The 25008-nt window shown below is 52.4% G+C and overlaps 1 protein-coding gene across 1 annotated transcript in view; it reads left to right on the forward strand.

Annotated features, from left to right (window-relative positions):
* The window catches only part of LOC147107196 (polypeptide N-acetylgalactosaminyltransferase 18-like), a 729889-nt gene that overhangs the window by 429011 nt on the left and 275870 nt on the right, over positions 1-25008 (forward strand). The window contains exon 3 of the mRNA XM_086008375.1: positions 18353-18519. Within this exon, the coding sequence (XP_085864501.1) occupies positions 18353-18519 (167 nt within the window). The remainder of the gene's footprint in view (positions 1-18352; positions 18520-25008) is intronic.

Raw genomic sequence — 25008 nt, forward strand, 5'->3', positions numbered from 1 at the left:
GGGGCGCACGTCAACCCAAGCACCCCACCCACCCGCCCCTTCAACCACCGTCTGCCTCACCTGTGACAGAGACTGTAGGTCCCGCATTGGACTCATCAGTCACCTGCGAACTCATTTTTAGTGTGGAACAAGTCATCCTCGGTTCCGAGGGACTGCCTAAGAAGGAGAAGAAGAAGGTCTCCTTGTTGGTCCCTAATCGGCCCCACCCCTCCTCTTACTACCCTTTTACTATTTATATGCCTATAGCAGATGTTTGGATTCCCTTTTATGTTGGCTATCATTCTATTCTCATACCCTCTCTTTGCCCCTCTTATTTTCTTTTTCACTTCCCCTCTGACCTTTCTATATTTAGCCTGATTCTCCGATGTATTTGCAACCTGACATCTGTCATACACGCTCTTTCTCTGCTTCATCATATTCTCTATCTGTTTCATCATCCAGGGAGCCCTGACTTTAGTTGCCCTGCCTTTCCCCCGATAGGGAATGTACCTGAACTATTTCCTCTTTAAAGGCAGCCCATTGTTCAATTACAGTTTTGCCTGCCAATCTTTGATTCCAGTTTCCCCGGGCCAGATCCGTTCTCAGCCCACTGAAATTGGCCTTCCCCCAGTTAAACATTCTTACTCTAGATTGCTCCCTGTCCTTTTCCATAGCTAATCTAAACCTTATGATACTATGATCACTGTTCCCTAAATGTTCACCTACTGACACTTGCTCCACTTGACCTACTTCATTCCCCAGAACCAGATCCAGCAATGCCTCCTTCCTCGTTGGGCCGGAAACATACTGATCAAGAAAGTTCTCCTGAACACATTTCAGAAATTCTTCCCATTCTCTGCCCTTTACACTATTACGATCCCAGTCTATATTAGGATAGTTGAAGTCCCCCATTATCACTGCTCTATAGTTCTTGCACCTCTCTGTAATTTCTCTGTAAATTTGCTCCTCTATATCTTTCCCACTAGTTGGCGGTCTATAGAATACACCTAGTAGTGTAATGGCACCTCTATTATTTCTTAACTCTAACCATATAGATTCTGTCCTTGACCCCTCCAGGACATCCTCTCTCTCCAGCACTGTAACATTCTCCTTAACCAATACTGCCACACCACCTCCTATCTTTCCTTCCCTATCTTTCCTGAACACCTTATATCCAGGAATATTTAATATCCAATCCTGTCCTTTTTTGAGCCAGGTCTCTGTTATCGCCATGACATCATATTCCCATGTGGCTATCTGCACCTGCAGCTCACCAACCTTATTTACCACGCTTCGTGCATTTACACACATGCCCTGTAAACCTATCTTAGACCATCCTGTGTTCTCTCTTAGTTTGACCCCACCTAATACCTTACTATTTCTTACTTTACTGCTCTCTGCCTCTCCCAATCCTTTGAGCAGTTAATTTCCCCTTTCTAATGTTACATCCTGGTGCCCAGCCCCCTACCAAATTAGTTTAAATCCTCCGCAACAGCACAAGCAAACCTCCCCGCGAGGATACTGGTCCCAGCTCTGTTGAGGTGCAACCCATCCGACCTGTACAAGTCCCACCTCCCCCAGAACCAGCCCCAATACCCCAGGAATCTAAAGCCCTCCCTCCTGCACCATCTCGCCTGCCACGCATTCATCTGTTCTATCCTCCTATTTCTATACTCACTAGCGCCTGGTACCAGGGGTAATCTGGAGATTACTACCTTTGAGGTCCTACTTTTTAATCTCTTTCCTAGCTCCCTGAAATCTGCCTGCAGGACCTCATCCCTCTTTCTACCTATGTCGTTGGTACCGATATGGACCATGACCTCTGGCTGTTCACCCTCCCCCCTCAGAATGTTCTGCAGCCGCTCAGTGACATCTTTGACCCTGACACTAAGGAGCCAACATATCATCCTGGAGCCATGTCTGCGGCCGCAGAAATGCCTGTCTGCTCCCCTAACTATCTAATCCCCTATCACAATTGCTCTCCCACTCTTCTTCCTCCCCCCATGTACAGCTGAGCCACCCGTGGTGCCGCAGACTTGGCTCTGGCTGTACTTCCCAGAGGAACCATCACCCTCACCAGAATTCAGTACTGAATACTGGTTAGAGAGTGAGATGCACTCAGGGGACTTGTGCACTACCTGCCTGGTCCTCCTTGTCTATCTGGTGGTCACCCATTTCCTCTCTGCCTGCATACTCTTACTCTGCGCGGTGACCACCTCCTGAAACATGCTATCCACGTAGCTCTCAGCCTCACGGATGCACCGCAGTGACACCAGCTGCTGCTCAAGCTCCGAAACCTGGAGCTTGAGCTCCTCCAGCCGACGACACTTCCTGCACACGTGGCTGTCCAGGACACAGGAAGCGTCCTGGAGTTCCCACATGGCATTCCACGGGACTGAGCTGCCCTGCCATGCCTTTACTTAACAGACTATTAACTAGAAACACTTACCAGCTACTCACCAATCAGCTCCTTCCCTGGTTGTGACGTCACTTTCGCTGTTTTGCAGTTGTTGCTTTTGTTGTTGAGGTCCTCCGCCTCCTCGCTGGGCTCTCTCTGGGCCTCCTGCTCGGTTTATCCTCTGCCCCCTCGCTGGGCTCTCTCTGGGCCTCCTGCTCGGTTTATGCTCTGCCTCCTCGCTGGGCTCTCTCTGGGCCTCCCGCTCGATTTATCCTCTGCCTCCTCGCTGAGCTCTCTCTGGGCCTCCCGCTCGATTTATCCTCTGCCTCCTCGCTGGGCTCTCTCTGGGCCTCCCGCTCGATTTATACTCTGCCCCCTCGCTGGGCTCTCTCTGGGCCTCCTGCTCGATTTATACTCTGCCTCCTGTTGTCCTGTGACGTCACTCCTTGTTTTTTGGGGGATTTTTAAAGTCGTCGCTCAGCTCCCTTTAAGCCGCCGCCTCCGCTGCCACCGCTCCCGCTCAGGTCCGCGCTGTAGCAGGATTAGAGGGGAGCCGAGGAGAACTTTCTTCACCCAGAGGGTGGTGGGGGTCTGGAACTCACTACCTGAAAGGGTGGTAGAGGCAGAAACCCTCATCGCATTTAAAAAGTACTTGGATATGCACTTGAAGTGCCGTAACCTACAGGGCTACAGACCAAGAGCTGGACGGTGGGATTAGGCTGGAGAGCTCTTTGTCGGCCAGCACAGACACGATGGGTCGAATGACCTCCTTCTGTATCGTAAACTTGTATGATTCTATGATCCTATCACTAAAACAGATGACCTGGTCATTATCTCATTGCTGTTTGTGGGAGCTTGCTGTGTGCAAATTGGCTGCCGCGTTTCCTACATTACAACAGTGGCTACACTTCAAAAGTACTTTATTGGCTGTAAAGCGCTTTGGGAGGTTGTGAAATACGCTACAGAAAAGCAAGTTCCTTCTTTCTTGTATGTCTCTGGAGCCACTCCCTCTACCCCAACAATCACTTGATGTCAGCGATGTCGTGTGAAGAGGAATCTTTGCCTTGCTGACGAGAAACCCTTGACAACACAGCCCCGCTTTGATGCTAGCTGTTTTTCCCAGGGGTTTCTTTAAATGAAAGAAATGATCTGTGTGCTTAAAAAGCCAGAGCAGCTCTGATCCAGGAAGGGGAAAGGATCACAGCTCAGTCTCTCATTGAGAGGCAGCGGTTAGCATCTGTACAAAACCCGCGCAGCCGCAAAGGACAATACTCACTGCTGCAGCCCCGCCAGCAATCAGCGCGCTTATCTGAACCTCCAGATCAAAAGCACACGTATTGTTCAAAACTAGAAAAGAACAAATTCTCCTAGACGTGGGCTTATTTCCTGAAAAAATCTATCCTGGAGGACTTGTATAAAGAAGAACATTGCCAAAAGGATTGTTGGTAGCTATGCAACAGGGTGCACGCTTTCAGTCAATAACAGCTCGGCGGGGGGGCGATTTTAACCCCACACACCCATCGGAAAGCAGGCGGGCGCGCTGTTTAAAAAGCCCCGAGTTACTCGCCCGCCCGGGACCTGCCATTTTAACCCGCTCTCCTGAACAGGCAGCAAGGACAACCGTCCAAAGCCTGCCCGGGTCCTTCTTTTACGCACGGACGTCGGGTCCTGATGACGTCACCTGGACTCGACTGCAATTTTAACTCAGGCCTGAGCTGGGAATCCGCTGCAGTTTTCCCACCAGGACCAACCCGGGACAGGAGAGGTTAAAGAAAGTGATTTCCTTTCCTCTGTGGGGCCGGGGGGCAGGGGGGGGAGCAGAAATTGAGGGAGGGGCAAACTGTGATCTGGAATACGCTGCCTCAAAAGGTGGTGGAACATAGGAACAGGAGGAGGCCATTCAGCCTCTCGAGCCTGTTCCGCCATTCAATGAGATCATGGCTGATCTGTGACCTAACTCCATCTACCCGCCTTTGGCCCATATCCATTAATACCTTTGGTTAACAAAAAGCTATCAATTTCCGATTTAAAATTAACAATTGATCCAGCATCAATTGCCGTTTGCGGAAAAGAGTTCCAAACTTCTACCACCCTTTGTGTGTAGAAGTGTTTCCTAATTTCACTCCTGAAAGGTCTGGCTCTAATTTTTAGACTCTGCCCCCTCGTCCTAGAATCCCCAACCAGCGGAAATAATTTCTCTCTGTCTACCCTATCTGTTCCCCTTAATATCTTGAAAACTTTGATCAGATCACCCCTTAACCGTCTAAATTCTAGGGAATACAACCCTGGTTTGTGTAATCGCTCCTTGTAACTTGCCCCACTGTTGGAAGGGCGGTGGAGGCAGATTGAGTAGTAACTTTCAAAAGAGAATTGGATAAATACTTGAAAAGGAGAAATTTGCCGATCTATGGGGAAAGAGCAGGGGAGTGGGACTAATTGGAGAGCTCTTTCAAAGAGGATTAGCCCTCCCAACTATGCCTGGGCTTTAAAAAAATATTCTCGGGAAGGCTGGCATTTATTGCCCATCCCTAGCTGCCCTGAGAAAACGGTGGCACAGTTTCTAAGACAACTGAGGGGCTTGCTAGGCCACTTCGGAGCGCAGTTACGTTGGTGTGGGACTGGAGTCACATATAGGCCCAGACCGGGTAAGGGCAGCAGGTTTCCCATCCTGAAGGACATCAGTGAACCAGTTGGTTTGTTATGACAATCTACACAGGACAATTACGAGCAGGAGGAGGCCATTCAGCCCCTTGAGCCTGTTTCCCCATTCAGTTAGATCATGGCTGATCTGTACCTCGACTCCATTTACCTGCCTTTGTTCCATATCCCTTAATGTCCTTACCCAACAAAAATCTAGTGATTTAAGTTTTGAAATTTCCAATTGACCCCCCAGCCTCAACAACTTTTTGGGGGAGAGGGTTCCAGATTTCCACCACCCTTTGTGTGAAGAAGTGCTTCCTGACATCACCCCTGAACGGCCTGGCTCTAATTTTAAGGTTCTGCCCCCTTGTTCTGGACTCCCCCCACCAGAGGAACTAGTTTCTCTCTATCTCTACCCTATCAAATCACTTTAACATTTTAAACACCTCAATCAGATCACCCCTCAGCCTAGTCTATCATAATTTAACCCTTTTAGCCCCGGTATCGCTCTGGTGAATCTGCGCTGCACCCTCTCCAAGGCCGATATAGCCTTCCTGAGGTGTGGAGCCCAGAACTGAACATAAGAACATAAGAAACAGGAGCAGGAGTAGGCCATACGGCCCCTCGAGCCTGCTCCGCCATTCAATGAGATCATGGCTGATCATCGACCTCAACTCCACCTTCCTGCACTAATATAAGCACAGCTACTCCAGATGGGGTCTAACCAGAGCTCTGTACAACTGAAGCATAACTTTCCCAACTTTGTATTCCAGCCTGCTTGAGATAAAATTCCATTAGCCTTTTTGATTGTTTTTGTACCTGTCCATGAGCTTCTAATGATTTATGCTCTTGGACTCCCAGATCTCCTTGCTCCTCTTCAGTCCCTAGTTTCTTACCATTTAGAAAATACTCCCGATTTATCTTTCTTGGCTCTGAAGTTTTCCCTAATTTTGCTCACTTACTTAATAATCTGTTTTGTCCCTTCCTGCTCCTATGTCCCTCCTAACTCCTAACTTAAATCTGCAAACTTGGATACACAGCTTCATCCGTCTCATTAATAAATGTGGTGAAAAGTTGAGGCTCCAGAACTGACCCCAGGAGATCACCGCTTGTCCCATCCCACCAATCTGAGCACCTACCCTTTCTCCCCACTCTCTCTTTCCTAACTCCCAGCCAATTTCCAACCCAAGTCTACAGTCCAATTGCAGGCGCTCTCATTTTAGCCAGTAATCCCCTGTGTTGAACCTTAGCGAATGCCTTCTGGAAGTCGGTATGGACGACAGCTCCGTGGCCACTGTTACGGAGAAGCAGCTTTTTATTCCAGCTTTCTTAAACTGAATTCAGATTCTCAAACCACCTAAAAGGACATCTAAAAAATGTCTTAAAAAGGAGGTCATGCCTTAAGAGATTTTCCCCAGGCAAATTGTGCTGATGCATCCCGATAATTAGGTCCACATCCCCCCCCGCCATTTGGCCTGTCCATGTTTAGGATCTAATGTTTCATCCAATCACTGCTGGCTCAGTCACTGAATTCCAACCCACTGAGCCTGGCATGGTCTGAACGGCATCAGCTCCCCGTGAAGTAAAGGATGTTACAGTTAGCACTTTAGAAAATGTTGAGAGTTTTTGTTCAAGGTGAGACTGTAATGATATCAGCAAATAGAGATGGTATTTGCCTATTCGATTATGATGCCTCAATAGCATGTTTGCAGGTATTGATTGCTTGTGCCTGACCAGCAGAGGTCATGTGACCGAGACAAGCAAGGCAGTGCAGTTTAGTTTCAGTTTCATTCTCGATGCATCACTAGCTTGATGGACTCCTGTAAATGCTGGTAAAGAGTTGAACAGACTTTAGGTTAAAAGACATTCTCTTTCATAAATGTCTCATCATTGAACCCACAAAGAAATCAATACATGGTGTCAGAAGTGACTGAAAGAGATGAAGAGAAAAAATCTGAAGTTAAATCACCTCTCCACAAATTAGCAAGCCAAAAGAGAACATCGTTGCTTACCATTGGAGAATAGCTAACGAAGTGAAAAAATGGAAGGTTTACACCCACCGGCGACACTTCAGTTGACAGGTAATGTGGCTGAAAATTGGAGGAGATTCAAACAACGGTTAGAGTTGTATTTATCAGCAATCGGAGCTGACGAGAAAGGTGATAAAATAAAAGCGTCACTGTTCTTACATGTCGTGGGTGATGAAGCGCTGGAGGTGTATAATAACTTCACATTCGCTGCTGGTGGAGACGAAATGAAGCTAGATAAAATAATGGAACAGTTTGAGGCCTACTGCATACCTAAACGTAACGTGACATTTGAGAGGCACAGATTTTTCACATGTGTACAGAAAACGGGTGAGACTATTGATCAGTATGTGACTGAACTGAGAAACAGAAGCAAATTGTGTGAATTTGGGGGACTGACAGACTCGCTGATAAAAGACAGACTGGTGTGTGGTATTCCAGATAATGGTCTAAGGGAAAGACTGCTAAGAGAGCAAGATCTAGACCTGGGAAAAGCCATAGCACTGTGTAGGGCTACAGAGACTGTGAAGTTGCAGGCAAAGGAGCTGTTCAGTGACAATAGCTGCAACGTGGATGCAGTGAGAAAGAACGGATACAAACCGTTTAACAAAACGAGCGCCAATGTGAAAAAAGAGGCGTGGCCAGCGAACGAAAATGAAAGGGACAATCGAAAGACATGTAGTCGATGCGGTACACAGCATCCACCAAGAAAGTGTCCAGCATATGGTAAAACATGCAATAGTTGCAACAAGAACAACCATTATGCCCATTGCTGTAAGAACCAAATGCAACAAAGCAAGGTCCATGCAGTAGATGAAAGCGAGATAGAGGAGTTCTATGTAGATGTTGTGTCTGAAAACAAAAAAGAAGAAAGAGACTGGATGTTGACACTAAAAGTGAATGACATACACATTCCATTTAAATTGGATACTGGAGCACAAGTTAATGTGATATCAGAGACTGATTTTAAGAAAATTAGACCCAGACCAAAGATACATGGAATCAAAGTGAAAGTGACAGGATACTCAGGTACTGAAATACCAGTGAAAGGAAGATGCATTGTCAAAGTAACACACAAGGACAGAGAGCACACGTTAGCATTAATCGTGGTGCCAAAGGAGGTGCAAGCCATACTAGGTTTAAAAGCCTGTGAGAGACTGAACCTGGTAAAGAGAGTCCTCGTTGTGGAAAGCGAAGGAGAGACAGTCTATGATGAACTGAATGTTGCGTACACACCGGGTAAGCTGATGTATACAGCAGACACGTTGTCCAGAGCTGTTGACCCAGGAGAGCCCGCAAACACAGTGAAAAGACTGAAGTACAAGGCAAAAGACAGTGGAACTGACTTCTACCAAAGCATGCTTTTATACCACACAACGCCGCTCGAGTATGGTAAGTCACCAGCCCAACTCCTGATGGGACGTCGGCTAAGGTCAAACCTACCCATCGCGGAGAACCTCCTGAAAACAAAAGAGGGGGAGAAAGTGAGGAAGTTCAAAGAGCAACAGAAAGAAAAGCAAAAGTACTACTATGACAGAGGAACACAAAACCTACCTGAACTCCACACTGGTGACCAAGTAAGGTTCAAAGACAAAACAAACACATGGACTCAGAAGGGAACTGTCCTGAGTGAAGTTCAACCAAGATCATACACCATTCAGACAGATGAGGGTGCTGTTCTGAGAAGAAATCATAGGGATCTTCTCATGGGACCAGCCACAGCAGGTCAAGAGACTGATACTGTTGAACAACCTGATCACACAGCTGAGAACCAATCATCTGAGGCAACAACTCAGATTCAAGGACAATCAATCAGAAAATCCTCAAGACACGTGAAGCCTCCTGAGAGACTCATTGAGCAAATTTAAGGACTATTGTTATAGAAGGAAGTAATGTTATCTTATTCTTTCTTCAAGTTCTAGTGTATTGACATATTTCATGTGAACACACAAAGCAAGGTTAAAAAACCTTGATCATGATAATGATAATGTAAGTTCATTAAGTGTTACAGTAAAAATGCAGATTAATACAAAGAAAACATGTTGTTAGTTAAAAGTAAAATACTTTTGTTTTAAGGAAAGGAGATGTAATGATATCAGCAAATAGAGATGGTATTTGCCTATTCGATTATGATGCCTTAATAGCATGTTTGCAGGTATTGATTGCTTATGCCTGACCAGCAGAGGTCATGTGACCGAGACAAGCAAGGCAGTGCAGTTTAGTTTCAGTTTCGTTCTAGATGCATCACTAGCTTGATGGACTCCTGTAAATGCTGGTAAAGAGTTGAACAGACTTTAGATTAAAAGACATTCTCTTTCATAAATGTCTCATCATTGAACCCACAAAGAAATCAATACAGAGACGTCACAGACGTGGGAACTCAGGACAACCTGCCGACCGGTTTCCAAGTCATCGCCGAATGTTCGGGGAGTGTCTGCTGGTACAGAGCTGGACTGGAGAATGTTGGAGACCAGGCTCCGAGTTCAGATGGAGTCTGCAGAGTAGAGGTGGAAAAGCAGTCGCTTTGTAATGCGCGGACTTATCAGAGCCAGAGTCACCTGCTGGACTAGTTTCGGATTTGAACTCACGCCCTCGGAATTATTAGTCCAGTAACATAACCACGATGCTACTGTGTGCCCAGAGACTCTTAATTCAGTTGCCCGCCCCGCGCCGTTATCAGCTTGCACTTCCAGCAAGTGACGGTGCAAAAAAGTTATGAGCTAAAGGATGCGGGAAACCTCTACAGTCGGGGCTAGGAACCTCTACAGTTAAGAAGAGTTAGTGGTTAGTTCAGATTGTGATGTGTCACTAGTTACAGGGAATTATTAGTTAGTTTAGATAGCGATGTGTGTCTCCCGTAGCCTCAGGGAGTTGGAGAGCAATTGCCCAGAGTTTTTCCTGAATTGGCCACGTTTCTTTATCTGTTCCAAGAGACGGCGTTACTGGGAGGTGGGACGGCAGTGTGCGAGGTTATACTGTCTACTGGACGGGGCGAGCTTGATAGGCCTGATGGGCTTTACTTGCCCTTTTTGTACATCTGTGGGTGCAGACTGGAGGTTGTCTCTGGGCCCTGTCTGGTGTGTGGCTCAGAGTTCACCCAGTCAGTAACTGAGCCCAGGGACAACCCCATCGGAGAACTCATCTCTTCCCCTTTCTGTTCCTTACTATGATCCGTGCACCAATCAGAAAACACAGTTAGATTTCCTTCCACGTTTATTTCCAGCTGTTAAACTTCTCACATTTAAATCATTGAAACAACATGACTCTTAAAACGTATGAAAAATGACGGACAGGAAAAGACTCTGCTCCACACAACTGCGATGCCTTGTCCATCGCAATACATCGACTCCCCATCCGACCCAAGACCACGTGATCTCCTGGGAGAGGCGAATAAACAGTCTCGAAAACCCAGGCCAGTTTGGAAAAAATCTGGGAAATTTCTCTCCGACCCCCCTTCGGTGATGGAAACTAGTCCAGCCGATGACTCTGGCTCTGATAAGTCCGCGCATTACAAAGCGACTGCTTTTCCACCTCTACTCTGCAGACTCCATCTGAACACAGGGCCTCGGAGCCTGGTCTCCAACATTCTCCAGTCCAGCTCTGTACCAGCAGACACTCCCCGAACATTCGGCGATGACTTGGAAACCGGTCGGCAGGTTGTCCTGAGTTCTCACGTCTGTGACGTTTCACCTTGAACAAAAACTCTCAACATTTTCTAAAGTGCCAACTGTAACATCCTTTACTTCACGGGGAGCTGATGCCGTTCAGACCATGCCAGGCTCAGTGGGTTGGAATTCAGTGACTGAGCCAGCAGTGATTGGATGAAACATTAGATCCTAAACATGGACAGGCCGAATGGGGGGGGGGATGTGGACCTAATTATCGGGATGCATCGGCACAATTTGCCTGGGGAAAATCTCTTACGGCTTGACATTTTTTAGATGTCCTAACTTTGTCGGCCACGCCCACATGGTTTCCCCGTGCACTGTTAATTTTTAGCACACCCCAGAACTCAGTTTGTTGACACCCAAAGACAACCCAGAACGAGGAAAAGAAACATACCAAACACTCCCCACAAAACCCAAGAGACAACCAGCTGGGTGGAAAATACCACATCACAAAGAATGGAGAGGAGCTTACAAGGGAGCTGATCTTCATTCGGCCATTCTGAACACACTGCTGGCGACTAATCAAGTAGTGCTGAGGACGAGGAGGGCGGAGGTACCTGAATGGTAACGGAGGCTTAAATGACCAGGACAGACATGATAAAGTGAGCATTACCCATGAGTGCCACACTGCTGGTATACCCTAATCTGATGGGTGTTCCATCGCAACTGCCAGGCCATCAATCAGAAGCTGGCAGGATCCAGACCCAGGCCCTGCCGGTTCAGCTTACTGTTTGGATCTGGTGCCCGTGAATAACACTCACTTTGATCAATTTGCCCTGGGAGTCGGAGAGTCTGTTCCCTTGCAGGGTCTGCCCTTCTCACCCTGAGAACCAGCTGGACAGTGTCCAGCAGTGTGTGGAGGATGTCAGAATGAAGCATAAAGATGCCCTAAAAAAAAAGTAGGTTCATCTTTACTCTTCAAATGACTTGGCGTTCGCCCGTGGGCTCCTGAAGTCAGACTGGCAATATTCAACACCAGGGTGTCTGAGAAGCACGGTTTGTGAGGTCAGTAAAGGGTGAACCAGAACCACCACCTGCTGCAATTTCCTGGAGATCAGGCAACCCTGAGCAACAGAATCCAGAAACAAAAGCACGAAAGACTGTCGGGCCTCCGCCCTGACTGCCTGAGGTCCTCCAGCAGATTGGTGATTGTCCGGTGATGCGAGCAAGTCGATCGACCTGGTAACCCCCCCAAGTCCTGAAGATGTTCTGGACTACCTCAGTGTGGATCATCCACTAGTTAGGGTGGACTACAGAGCAGCTGAGTGTGGCGACTGTTGTGTTGTCCTCCCCGGGCCAAATGTGGCACCAAGAGTGTCACCCCGTCGTTCAAGCACCAATGGGAAGCAACACGTCATCTTGACAGAGGGACCCAGGAGGGAGAGTTTGTAGACATACCGGACTACCGTCATATTGTCTGTCTGGAGACACACTGACTTACCCTGCACCGAGTCTGAAAGTGGATAACGTCCTATTATACCGTTCACACCCTGAGCCTGTTGAATTGCCAAGTGATCTCATCCATATTTGCTAGAGTTTAGAAGGATGAGAGGGGACCTCATTGAAACTTATAAAATTCTAACAGGACTAGACAGACTAGATGCAGGAAGGATGTGCCCGATGGCGGGGGAGTCCAGAACCAGGGATCACAGTCTAAGGATAAGGGGTAAGCCATTTAGGACAGAGATGAGGAGGAATTTCTTCACCCAGAGAGTGGTGAACCTGTGGAATTCTCTGCCACAGAAGGCAGTTGAGGCCAATTCATTAAATATATTCAAGAAGGAGTTGGATATATTTCTTACGGCTAAAGGGATCAAGGGATATGGGGAGAAAGCAGGGACAGGGTACTGAATTTGGATGATCAGCCATGATCTCATTAAATGGCAGAACAGGTTCGAGGGGCTGAATGGCCTACTCCTGCTCCTATCTTCTATGTTTCTATATCCATTGGCCTAGAAGCCCATTCATCCTGAATGTAGCCTCACACCCATATGTCAAAGCATTAGCTGGAGAGCCTGATGGCTGTGGCACCAACCCCGGGAGAAGACTGTGCTCCCAGGACCACCAGCTTTAGTTCAGATGCTGTGACAAAGGAGACCAGTGGAAACATTACTGGCGGAGTGATAGTCACCCAGAAGGCTCAACTGGAGAAAATATCCCCCAACAGTTGAGCCTTCTGGATGACGATCACTCGCTCTCAGTGTGGATGGTAGAAGACCATGATGTCACCTGCCAGTATGCCCACAAGTAGACGGTTCCTCTGATGGTCAAACCAAACCACGTTGTGAGAAACATGGAGGCACAAGCTGCTAATGTAGAGGATACTCACTACTTCTGGTCTCCTGGACCCAAGCATCCAGAGTTATCCACTTCCACATGGAAGTACTGGAAATGGCCCACCCACCCAGCTCAGTGGTGGGCTATCAAGGAATGATCACTGCTTGGGGAGGTGGAGCTGGACAAGGTCTCGAAGGTTACTTGTTGTGAGCTCCCTGCATTCCAGGTCCTAATCTGGAATGACGGGCTGTCATGGTACAAAGCCTTGAAAGGGTTGTTGTCCCTGAAGGGGTCTGTAGATGGGGTGGGCTAAGCTACCAAGTGAGTCACCCAGGAATGCCTGAAGATTCTGCTGGAGATGCTTGTAGTTCTGCAGCAGCTCCTCCACTTGCTCACCAAAGAAGCCCTCAGCACCAAAGGGCATCTGCAGTTCCTGAAGAAACCCCAAGGTGGGTGGCAAAGCTAAGCGGCGATGCAGGATCCACTGGGCAACAGACCCTGCTCCGACATTGAGGGCACCCACACAGCCTGCAGCTGCAGTAGATGCTCTCTGAAGGAGGTCCTCACTCTGGCAGGGATTGGTCCCTCTACTCACCTGCATGGCAATAGCCTGCTGGCAAGTAAAGCCGGCCCCAGTGGATTTGGTGGGGAATTCGGGATACGTGCCAAACCCTGCAGGAAGGTCCGCCAGACCCACATGTCCCACCATGTGGATTCTGGTGGGTGGAACAGGACTAGTTTCCTGGGCGGTTCCCTTCCTTCGCATGCTTTCACCACTGAAGTTCGCCAGCTGTCCCAGCGACCTGCAAGTTGTGAAGCAGGCTGGTGGAGGCACTGTGGACATTGTCTACCTTGACCAAAACTGGAGGGTGCTGATCAATTCGCCCAAACTGCCCTGGACACTGGTAGGACCAATCCAGCAACAGTCAATACTTGAGGCCTTTGCAAGACCCCAAGTAAAGACTCAACCCCCCTCCAAGTGAAGGGACTTCCGGAACCCACAGTTTCCGACTCGAGTTCACCCTGGTGTTGAATACATGAAAAGCCTCAACCACTGGAGGTTGTGGTCCGACTCAGGCTCCCAACTTGGCTTCCGAAGGCGGGAGGTCTCCGGGAAGGTTCCTCGGGCAGAACCGACAGGGAAGGTTGATATGGCAACCCTGAGATCAGGGATGAGGGCGGCTATATTAGCTACGAGCTCATGAATACAAGGGTTGATCGAGTTAAACCCTCGAGACATGAGCCCCTGCCAGTCGGGGGAGGTGGCACTGAGGCACACGTGCCCTCCCTGGGAGTGAGAGCCCTTGGAACCTGGATGGCCCTCAGGTGTTGCAGAGAGTGGCTGAAGGTGGGTCCACAGTGGTGGGGAGTGAGACACAGATCTATTAAAAGTGACCGGAGACCTGCGACTGCCCTCACCAAAGTGGAAATCACTCGCAGCATAGGTGACCCTGAGTGGGATCGAGTCCTCAGAGGGTGGTGCCCCTAAATGAGCTCTGCGCCAACTGGAGACCAATGTCCCGGGGCTGGGTTGGTGTCACCAGAGGGGAGACGACGGATGCCTCTGGTGACAGACACACCAACAGTAGCTGGCGGCGCTTGGGGGGACCGGCCTGATTCTGACACCAGTCGGCACGGACTCCTCAGAGCCAGCTGGTGCCAGAGGAGGACTCTTCTTTATCCCGGAAGGCCTCGGTACAAGTTGGTGCCGGGGCTTCACCCGATGGTGTGGACTGGGATGGCAGGGACTGGTTGGCGAGTGGCCTCTAACCAGCCCCGTCCCACTCTACACCATCGAGGCAACAACCGGAGTGTCCCCCACTGAGACTTTCCTGTTCAGGCGGACCCCCAGCCGACATCGGTCGGAGATGACTGCACGGACTGGGCCCTATCCAGTGCCAGCGCAATTAACCCCGAGCAGTGCCGAACTGAGCCTGGAGTTGGAGCAGAGTTGGTGCTTGATGCCGATGCGGGGACCTGAGGGCTGGACGTGAAGATCCAGCCCGGGGGAGGTGGGAGGAGTGGAGTGGCGGGGGGCCGAATTTTATGATTAACAATATAAATAGATGTCAGAATAAGTCAAGGTGGAGTTTGTAGGGAAAGAAAAGCAGCAGATGGGAGAGTGGGTTTAGCACCGTCTCCAGTCATTGGCTGCGTGTTTAGGTGGGTCTGCGGGCTGTTGGCTATTGGCCGTCAATCAGAAATCAAATGAAAAGATGTGGAGTTGGCACTGAGAAATGGATGGGACTCAGAGGGATGGCGAGAGGAGAATTTCAGTGTCACTGCTCCCTGCGATGTGGCATCTCTACTGGCATTGATTTGATTTCAGTCAGGTTGTGCTCCCACTGGTGTGAGATCCACTTGTTCTTTGTGATTTAGTTACTCACAACTTTAGTCTGTGGGGAGTTTGATCAAACTCGCCCATTTCCTCTCGCTCATCCTGACACCAACCGTGTACCTGGGGCAGAAGAAGAAATGACACAAAAATCAATGGATTGCAACAAGGACAATGACAGGCATTGTGTAGCTCAGGTTTAAGGCTCAATGAATGAAGGTCGGGGGGGAGCTGAAGAGATTCATCACACAATCGGGTTATTAGAACAGAAATCCGAGGACAAAGAGGTCTCCTCTACCGCCCTCCACCCCCCGCCCCTCTTCATTCTTCGAGTCCTAACCCAGAGCTCTCAGTGCTGTTGGACACTTTGGCCTAGAAATTGAGTTTTGGCGCAGCCAGGGCTTTAGCGCCGGAAGTTAGTGCCGGAGCTAAGTCGCGCTGGTCGGGCCCAAAATTCAATAGTTTTGCGCCCAAACGGCTGCCGGCGCTGCTGAGAGGTGTTTGCGCCTGAAAACTGGCGCTACGTGCTGAATATTGGCGCTATTCCGGCGCTGCGGCGCCCGCTGCGGTGCGGCAGGTTCGGGAAGTGCAGGCCTCCTCCTTCCCTTAAGGAGGAGCTGCCTGCACCCGGCCGCGGCCCGCGAAAATCGTTCTAAAAATGAGCCCGGCACCTCGGACAAGTGCCGGGCTTGCTTCTGTTCCGGGGGGGGGGGCGGGGGGGAAGTCCGGGGAGGGAGCTGCGGCCAGGCGGCCGGCGGGAAGGCGGCCGGCCGCCGCGGGGCCTTTAATGCGCCGGCGCAAAGTCAGGTAAGACTCTGTTGCCAGAGTCTTAGTTGCGGCTGCCACGGGCGAGGCGGCCGCAACTGAATTTTGGCGCTGGGGCCCGTCGCCATGGCAACCGGGACGCTGCGCACACCGATGACGTCATCGGTGCCGGCGCAGCGCTACCGGTCTAGCGCGGCGGAAGGGCCCCAGGCAATTTCGGCGCCGGCGCCAATTGCAGCGCTAGGCCCTCTAGCGCCGCAAAAGCGGCGCTAAGGCAACTCAATTTCTAGGCCTTTATCATAGAATCATAAAATGATATAGCATAGGAGGAGGAGGCCATTCGGCCCATCGTGCCTGTGCCGGCTCTTTGAAAGAGCTCTCCAATTAGTCCCACTCCCCCCGGCTCTTTCCCCATAACCGTGAAGATTTTTCACCCTCAAGTATTTAATTAATTCCCTTTTGAAAGTTACTATTGAATCTGCTTCCACCGCCCTTTCAGGCAGCGCGTTCCAGATCACAACAACTCGCTGCGTAAAAGTATGTTTCCTCATCTCACTCTGAGTGAGACACTGCTCAACACCAATCAGCCACTTCAATAGGGAGGCTCCCCACTGTTTAAATTGTGGGTTCAGACTGACTCTCCACCGTTTAAATTGTGGGTTCAGACTGACCCTCCACTGTTTAAATTGTGGGTTCAGACTGACTCCCCACTGTTTAAATTGTGGGTTCAGACTGACTCCCCACTGTTTAAATTGTGGGTTCAGACTGACTCTCCACTGTTTAAATTGTGGGTTCAGACTGACCCTCCACTGTTTAAATTGTGGGTTCTAAGGAGAACAACCCCAGCTTCTCCAGTCTCTGCACATTAACTGAAGTCCCTCTTCCCTGGTACCATTCTAGTAAATCTCCTCTGCACCCTCTCCAAGGCCTTGACATCCTTCCTAAAGTGCAGTACCCAGAACTGGACACAATACTCCAGTTGGATCCGAATCTAACCAGTGTTTTATAAAGGTTTAGCATAACTTCCTTGCTTGTGTATTCTATGTCTCTATTTATAGTGCCAAGTATTTATAATATGATAGACTCTATTTATAAAGCCAAGCTTTTCAAACAGCTTTATCAACTTGCCCTGCCACCTTCAAGGATTTGTCGATGTATGTCCCCCAGATCTCGCTGTTCTCTATTCCCGCAAACCCTTTAAAATTGCACCATTTAATTTAAATTGCCTCTCCTCAACTTGGAGCAAATCAGAGTGAGATTCCTTCTCGATGTGACTCGATATTTAACTTGTCAGCCGTGCCTCAGTGGGCAGCACTCTCACCTCTTAGTCAGAAGGTTGTGGGTTCAACTGTCGGAGGGTCAGTACTGGGGGAGTGCTGCACTGTCGGAGGGGCAGTACTGAGGGAGCGCCGCACTGTCGGAGGGGCAGTACTGAGGGAGCGCCGCACTGTCGGAGGGGCAGTACTGAGGGAGTGCCGCACTGTCGGAGGGGCAGTACTGAGGGAGTGCCGCACTGTCGGAGGGGCAGTACTGAGGGAGCGCCGCACTGTCGGAGGGGCAGTACTGAGGGAGCGCCGCACTGTCGGAGGGGCAGTACTGAGGGAGTGCCGCACTGTCGGAGGGGCAGTACTGAGGGAGCGCCGCACTGTCGGAGGGGCAGTACTGAGGAAGTGTGGCACTGTCGGAGGGGCAGTACTGAGGGAGCGCCGCACTTTCAGGGGCAGTACTGAAGGAGTGCTGCACTGTCGGAGGGGCAGTACTGAGGGAGTGCTGCACTGTCGAAGGTGCCGTCTTTCAGATGAGACGTTAAACCGAGGCCCCGTCTGCTTTCTCAGTGGACGTACCAGTTCCTATGGCCATTAGTTTGAAGAAGAGCAGGGGAGTTCTCCCCGGAGTTCTGGCCAATATTTATCCCTCAATCAACATCATTAAAACAGATGATCCAGTCATTATCACATTGCTGTTTGTGGGAGCTTACTGTGCACAAATTGGCTGCCGCGTTTCCTACATTACAACAGTGACCTCACTTCAAAAGTACTTCATTGGCTGTAAAGGGCTTTGGGACGTCCCGGTGGTCGGGAAAGGCACTATAGAAATGCAAGTCTTTTGTTTGTTTTTAGAGTTGGTACGGAGCGAAACGAATTCACCCTGAGCTCCAGGTGTCGAGTTAGGTGCAGCCCTAACAGGAACTGATTGTGTAAGAGAGAAGCCTTTAAATATTATTTGAAACTTTTCATTTCTCTTTCTGCTTGTCTCCTTTCAGATGTAAGAACGTCAGCTACCCATCGAACCTTCCTCAAATCTCCGTGGCCTTCATCTACGTCAATGAAGCTCCTTCTGTCATCCTGCGATCCATGCACTCGGTGATCAATAAAACCCCGCCTCACCTGCTCAAGGAAATCGTGCTGGTCGATGACAACAGCAACAATGGTGAGCGAGTTGGTGATTGTGTCTGGGATAGGCTGGGGAGTCTGAAGAACATCACCTTTTATGCACCGCAAGAGCCCATTCGGCCCAACTAGCCTTGTCCCTTTCGCATTTAGCTCTCAACCCTTCCTCCTAACCCCGCTGTCCCCCCTCCCCACTGTCCCCCCCTCCCCACTGTCCCCCCGAACCTCCCCCACTGTCCCCCCCTCTCCACTGTCCCCCCCGAACCTCCCCACTGTCCCCCCCTCCCCACTGTCACCCCGAACCTCCCGCTGTGCCCCGAACCTCCCCACTGTCCACCCGAACCTCCCCACTGTCCCCCCGAACCTCCCCACTGTCCCCCCCGAACCTCCCCGCTGTGCCCCGAACCTCCCCACTGCCCCCCCCAAACCTCCCCACTCTCCCCCCCGAACCTCCCCACTGTCCCCCCGAACCTCCCCACTGTCCCCCCGAACCTCCCCACTGTCCCCCCGAACCTCCCCACTGTCCCCATCCCTGCTGTCCCCCTCCCCACTGTCCCCCCGAACCTCCCCACTGTCCCCCCGAACCTCCCCACTGTCCCCATCCCTGCTGTCCCCCTCCCCACTGTCCCCCCGAACCTCCCCACTGTCCCCCGAACCTCCCCACTGTCCCCCCCGAAACTCCCCACTGTCCCCCCCGAACCTCCCCACTGTCCCCCCGAACCTCCCCACTGTCCCCCCCCCGAACCTCCCCACTGTCCCCCCTCCCCAATGTCCCCCCCTCCCCACTGTCCCCCCTCCCCACTGTCCCCCCTCCCCACTGTCCCCCCCTCCCCACTGTCCCCCCTCCCCACTGTCCCCCCTCCCCACTGTCCCCCCTCCCCACTGTCCCCCCCCTCCCCACTGTCCCCCCTCCCCACTGTCCCCCCTCCCCACTGTCCCCCCCTCCCCACTGTCCCCCCTCCCCACTGTCCCCCCTCCCCACTGTCCCCCCCTCCCCACTGTCCCCCCTCCCCACTGTCCCCCCTCCCCACTGTCCCTCCTCCCCACTGTCTCCCCTCCCCACTGTCCCCCCTCCCCACTGTCCCCCCCTCCCCACTGTCCCCCCTCCCCACTGTCCCCCCCTCCCCACTGTCTCCCCTCCCCACTGTCCCCCCTCCCCACTGTCCCCCTCCCCACTGTCCCCCCTCCCCACTGTCCCGCCCTCCCCACTGTCCCCCCTCCCCACTGTCCCCCTCCCCACTGTCCCCCCTTCCCACTGTCCCCCCTTCCCACTGTCCCTCCTCCCCACTGTCCCCCCTTCCCCACTGTCCCCCCCTCCCCACTGTCCCCCCCTCCCCACTGTCCCCCCCTCCCCACTGTCCCCCCTCCCCACTGTCCCTCCTCCCCACTGTCTCCCCTCCCCACTGTCCCCCCTCCCCACTGTCCACCCCTCCCCACTGTCCCCCCTCCCCACTGTCCCCCCTCCCCACTGTCCCTCCTCCCCACTGTCCCCCCTCCCCACTGTCCCCCCTCCCCACTGTCCCCCCTCCCCACTGTCCCTCCTCCCCACTGTCCCCCCTCCCCACTGTCCCCCCTCCCCACTGTCCCCCCTCCCCACTGTCTCCCCTCCCCACTGTCCCCCCTCCCCACTGTCCCCCCCCCACTGTCCCTCCTCCCCACTGTCCCCCCTCCCCACTGTCCCTCCTCCCCACTGTCCCCCCTCCCCACTGTCCCTCCTCCCCACTGTCCCCCCTCCCCACTGTCCCCCCCTCCCCACTGTCCCCCCTCCCCACTGTCCCCCCTCCCCACTGTCCCCCCTCCCCACTGTCCCCCCCTCCCCACTGTCCCCCCTCCCCACTGTCCCCCCTCCCCACTGTCCCCCCTCCCCACTGTCCCCCCTCCCCACTGTCCCTCCTCCCCACTGTCTCCCCTCCCCACTGTCCCCCCTCCCCACTGTCCCCCCTCCCCACTGTCCCCCCTCCCCACTGTCCCCCCTCCCCACTGTCCCCCCCTCCCCACTGTCCCCCCTCCCCACTGTCCCCCCTCCCCACTGTCCCCCCTCCCCACTGTCCCCCCCTCCCCACTGTCTCCCCTCCCCACTGTCCCCCCTCCCCACTGTCCCCCCCCTCCCCACTGTCCCCCCTCCCCACTGTCCCCCCTCCCCACTGTCCCCCCTCCCCACTGTCCCCCCCCTCCCCACTGTCTCCCCTCCCCACTGTCCCCCCCTCCCCACTGTCTCCCCTCCCCACTGTCCCCCCTCCCCACTGTCCCCCCTCCCCCACTGTCCCTCACAAAACTCTCCACTTGCCTCATATTCGATTCAGTTCAATTCTCCCCATGTTATTTACGACCACGATTTATTGCCCTTTCTGTTGCCAGAACCAGATCCCTTGTGGGGTTGCACACAGTAAGTCACAGGATGCTCTGCTTTATGAGGTCAGGAACATTATACCATGTATAGTGTGCGAGCGTGCGTGTGTCGATGCATATGAGCGCGCATGTGCGTGAGCATTGTGCGTGTGTGTGACTGCGTGTGCGAGTGTGCATGTGTGTGAGTGTGTGTGTGTGTGTGAGTGTGTGTCGGTGTGTGTGAGTGCGTGAGTGAGTGCGTGAGTGAGTGCGTGTGTGAGTGCGTGTGCGTGTGTGTGAGTGCGTGAGTGCGTGTGTGTGTGTGCGTGTGTGTGAGTGCGTGTGCGTGTGTCGGTGCGAGTGCGTGTGTGAGTGCGTGTGTGTGAGTGCGTGTGCGTGTGTCGGTGCGAGTGCGCACACGTGTGTGTGTGTGTCAGTGCGTGTGTGTGTGTGTATGTGTGCGTGTGTGAGTGTGTGTGCGTGCGCATGTGGGGCGGCGGGGGGGGCGGGATTCTCATTCTTTCTGCCATCCATTTTTGAGCAATGTTAGAATCATAGAAATTTACAGCACGGAGGGAGGCCATTCGGCCCATCGTGTCTGTGCCGGCTGACAAAGAGCTTTCCAGCCTAATCCCACTGCCCAGCTCTTGGTCCGTAGCCCTGCAGGTTACGGCACTTCAAGTCCACATCCAAGTACTTTTTAAATGTGGTGAGGGTTTCTGCCTCTCCCACCCTTTCAGGCAGTGAGTTCCAGACCCCCACCACCCTCTGGGTGAACAAAGTTCTCCTCAACTCCCCTCTAATCCTTCTACCAATTACTTTAAATCTGTGGCCCCCTGGTTATTGACCCCTCTGCTAAGGGAAATAGTTCCTTCCTATCCACTCTATCTGGGCCCCTCATAATTTTATACACCTCAATTAAATCTCCCCTCAACCTCCTGTGTTCCAAAGAAAATTCTGCAGACCAGGCAACATCCTTGTAAATCTGCTCTGTACCCTCTCTCGTGTAATCACATCCTTCCTGTAAAGTGGGGGTGGTGGGGAATGTAACCCACTGCTGCAGGAAAGCCCACCACAACCGCCCTCCCCGTCTCATGTAAAGAGTGGAGTGTGGACCTAGGCCAGGCTCCCATGCAGTTTCCCCCAATTATTGACTTAAACCCAATCTCTGAGAGCAATGGGAATTTATTACTGAGGGTCTGAGCAGCTCAAAGAAGAAAAAGAAAGACTTGTGGGGGACTACAGTCTCCCGCGTAAAGAAATAGGCAACACAGCGAGCTACAAGAAATAGGTCTTTACTCCAACTCTCACAATACAGTACTGAATTCGTGAAGCCCGCGAACCTGTGATGACTCACGGATTGGTCACCTGCTGGAACCTGATTGGTTTTCCTTCTCTCAGCAGCAGGCAAGTCTGAACATGCCTTATTCCTCTCAGCTTGCAACTGTCTTGTGGGGGGAGGGGAATACAGCACTTAAAAGGGGATTATACAGGTTTATCTACATACACACAGTCTTTCCCCAATGTGGCAACGCCACAGACTTACATTTCTATAGCGCCTTTCACCACCTCAGGACGTCCCAAAGCGCTTCACAGCCAATGAAGTACTTTTGAAGTGTAGTCTCTGTTGTAATGTAGGAAACGCGGCAGCCAATTTGCGCACAGCAAGCTCCCACAAACAGCAATGTGATAATGACCAGATTATCTGTTTTAGTGATGTTGGTTGAGGGATAAATATTGGCCCCAGGACACCGGGGAGAACTCCCCTGCTCTTCTTCAAAATCCACCTGAGAGGGCAGATGGGACCTTGGTTTAACGTCTCATCCAAAAAATGGCACCTCTGACAGTGCAGTGCTCCCTCAGTACTGCCCCTCCAACAGTGCGATGCTCCCTCAGTACTGCTCCTCCGACAGTGTGGCGCTCCCTCAGTACTGCCCCTCCGACAGTGCGACGCTCCCTCAGTACTGCCCCTCCGACAGTGCAGCGCTCCCTCAGTACTGCCCCTCTGACAGTGCAGTGCTCCCTCAGTACTGCCCCTCCGACAGTGCGACGCTCCCTCAGTACTGCCCCTCTGACAGTGCAGTGCTCCCTCAGTACTGCCCCTCCGACAGTGTGGCGCTCCCTCAGTACTGCCCCTCTGACAGTGCGGCACTCCCTCAGTACTGCCCCTCCGACAGTGCGGCGCTCCCTCAGTACTGCCCCTCCGACAGTGCAGCGCTCCCTCAGTACTGCCCCTCCGACAGTGCAGCACTCCCTTAGTACTGCCCCTCCGACAGTGCAGCCCTCCCTCAGTACTGCCCCTCCGACAGTGCAGCACTCCCTTAGTACTGCCCCTCCGACAGTGCAGCACTCCCTCAGTACTGCCCCTCCGACAGTGCAGCACTCCCTTAGTACTGCCCCTCCGACAGTGCAGCACTCCCTCAGTACTGCCCCTCCGACAGTGCAGCCCTCCCTCAGTACTGCACTGGAAGTGTCAGCCTGGACTTTTGTGCTCAAGTCTCTGGAGTGGGACTTGAATCCACGACCTTCTGACTCAGAGGCAAGGGTGCTGCCCACTGAGCCATGGCTCATATCCTTGAGGGGGGTGGTGTAGTGAGAAGGTACTCTTGATTGAGGTATCTGAAGCTTCGTGAAACATTGTTCCATGTTTTGATGCCTTCAGCCCCGAAGATTCTCTGGAACTTGTCCTACCAGTTAAAGAGCGATGAGAAGGAGGAGGAAATAGAAGAAAAAGAGATTAGATTGGAGGCTCTTACAGTCAGACAACATCAACGAGACTTGTTTCAAACACATAGATACTCACTCTCCAGATTTCGGTGGTTTTACTTACAAGGTGGCAGGACAGGTTGAGAAAGTGGTTAAAAAGCTTACCGTATCCTGGGCTTCATAAATAGAAGCAAAGGGCAGGATTTTCATTGGGCCATGGAGGCTGGACTGGAGGCGTATGGGGGGTTTAAAATCCTGAAATCGGGGGTCCCGAACCCATCCCGCACCCAATCCGCCTCCATGCCAGTTTCAAAGGAGGCGGGTACCCACCCTGCACTGGGACCCACCTCCCGGAGGCGGGAAGGGGATTAGTGCCAATTAACTGTCTGTTAACAGGCAGTTTTTGGCCTAATCCCTATATTTAGCCCTGAAGTGTGGGATTCCCGACGGCTTCAAACCACGGCAAGTTAGCGAGGCGGACCGTCGGGCTGAAGGGCTTGGAGGGGTCGAGATGTCCGGTGTTCAGGTGAGTGATGGGTGCATGAGTGCAGAGGTAAGTGTGTTTGGTGTGTGTAAAGTGTTTAAATAAGTTTTACTTACCTTTACTTACTAATGCAGGCTTCCTTCCTTCAGGTCTCGGGAGTCCCTCATCTCACCGGCACAGAAAGCAGAATGGCTGCGAGCTGTCAAAAGTCGCAGCCTTCAGCTTTCTGTTCTGGACAGATTTCTAACTGAGTCTTTGGAGAAGGACTCAAGTTAGAAGTCAGATTGTCAGGCCTAGAAATTCGGTGGGCTGCGCCACCAGTTAGTGCCCAAAGAGGGCACTCAGTGGTTTTAGCGCCACTGGCCACACCTCCCGTGATATTTAGCGGGGCGCTAATGGCGGCGTTAGCCTGTAGCGCTGCGCCGCCACCGATAACGTCATCGGTGTGCGCAGCGCCCCGCTACCGCCCCAAACGCGATATTTGGTCGCGCCCCCCACTGTAGCGCGACCGGTTCAGGGGGGCCTGCCTGCGGCGGTAGTGGCGCTAATTAAAGGGGAGGTGCGGGGCGGCCATTTTTTTTGCTGGCTGCCTGCCAGCACCTCCTCGCGCCGCCGTCCCCGGCCTCCTGAGCCCCCCGCCCCCGGGCAGTGCTGGCTGTGTCCCAAGAGCCCGGCACTTCTCCTCGGTGCCGGGCTCTTTTGCCGGCACTCGCGATCTCGGATCGCGCTGGTGCAGGCCCCTCCCCTTTAAGGGGAGGATGGCCTGCAGTACCGCAGCGCGCCGTGCCGCAGCGTGTGGCGCTGCGGCACGTTGCGCTGCGATATTCAGTTTCAGCGCCCCAAGAGGGATGCGGGGCGCCTCCAGCAGCGCCCCGCTTCTGTTTGGGGCACTGAAACTGAATATCGCGCTGGCGCAAGCGTCTCCGTCTGGAGCGGAAATTCCAGCGCCCAGGTGAGCTTGGCAAACGGGGCGCCACTGAATTTCTAGGCCTCGGTGTTTGGCAGCTTCCC

Source organism: Somniosus microcephalus, chromosome 15, assembly GCF_052327205.1.
Source record: "Somniosus microcephalus isolate GS21.2 chromosome 15, FLI_Smic_1.0, whole genome shotgun sequence".
Taxonomy (NCBI): domain Eukaryota; kingdom Metazoa; phylum Chordata; class Chondrichthyes; order Squaliformes; family Somniosidae; genus Somniosus; species Somniosus microcephalus.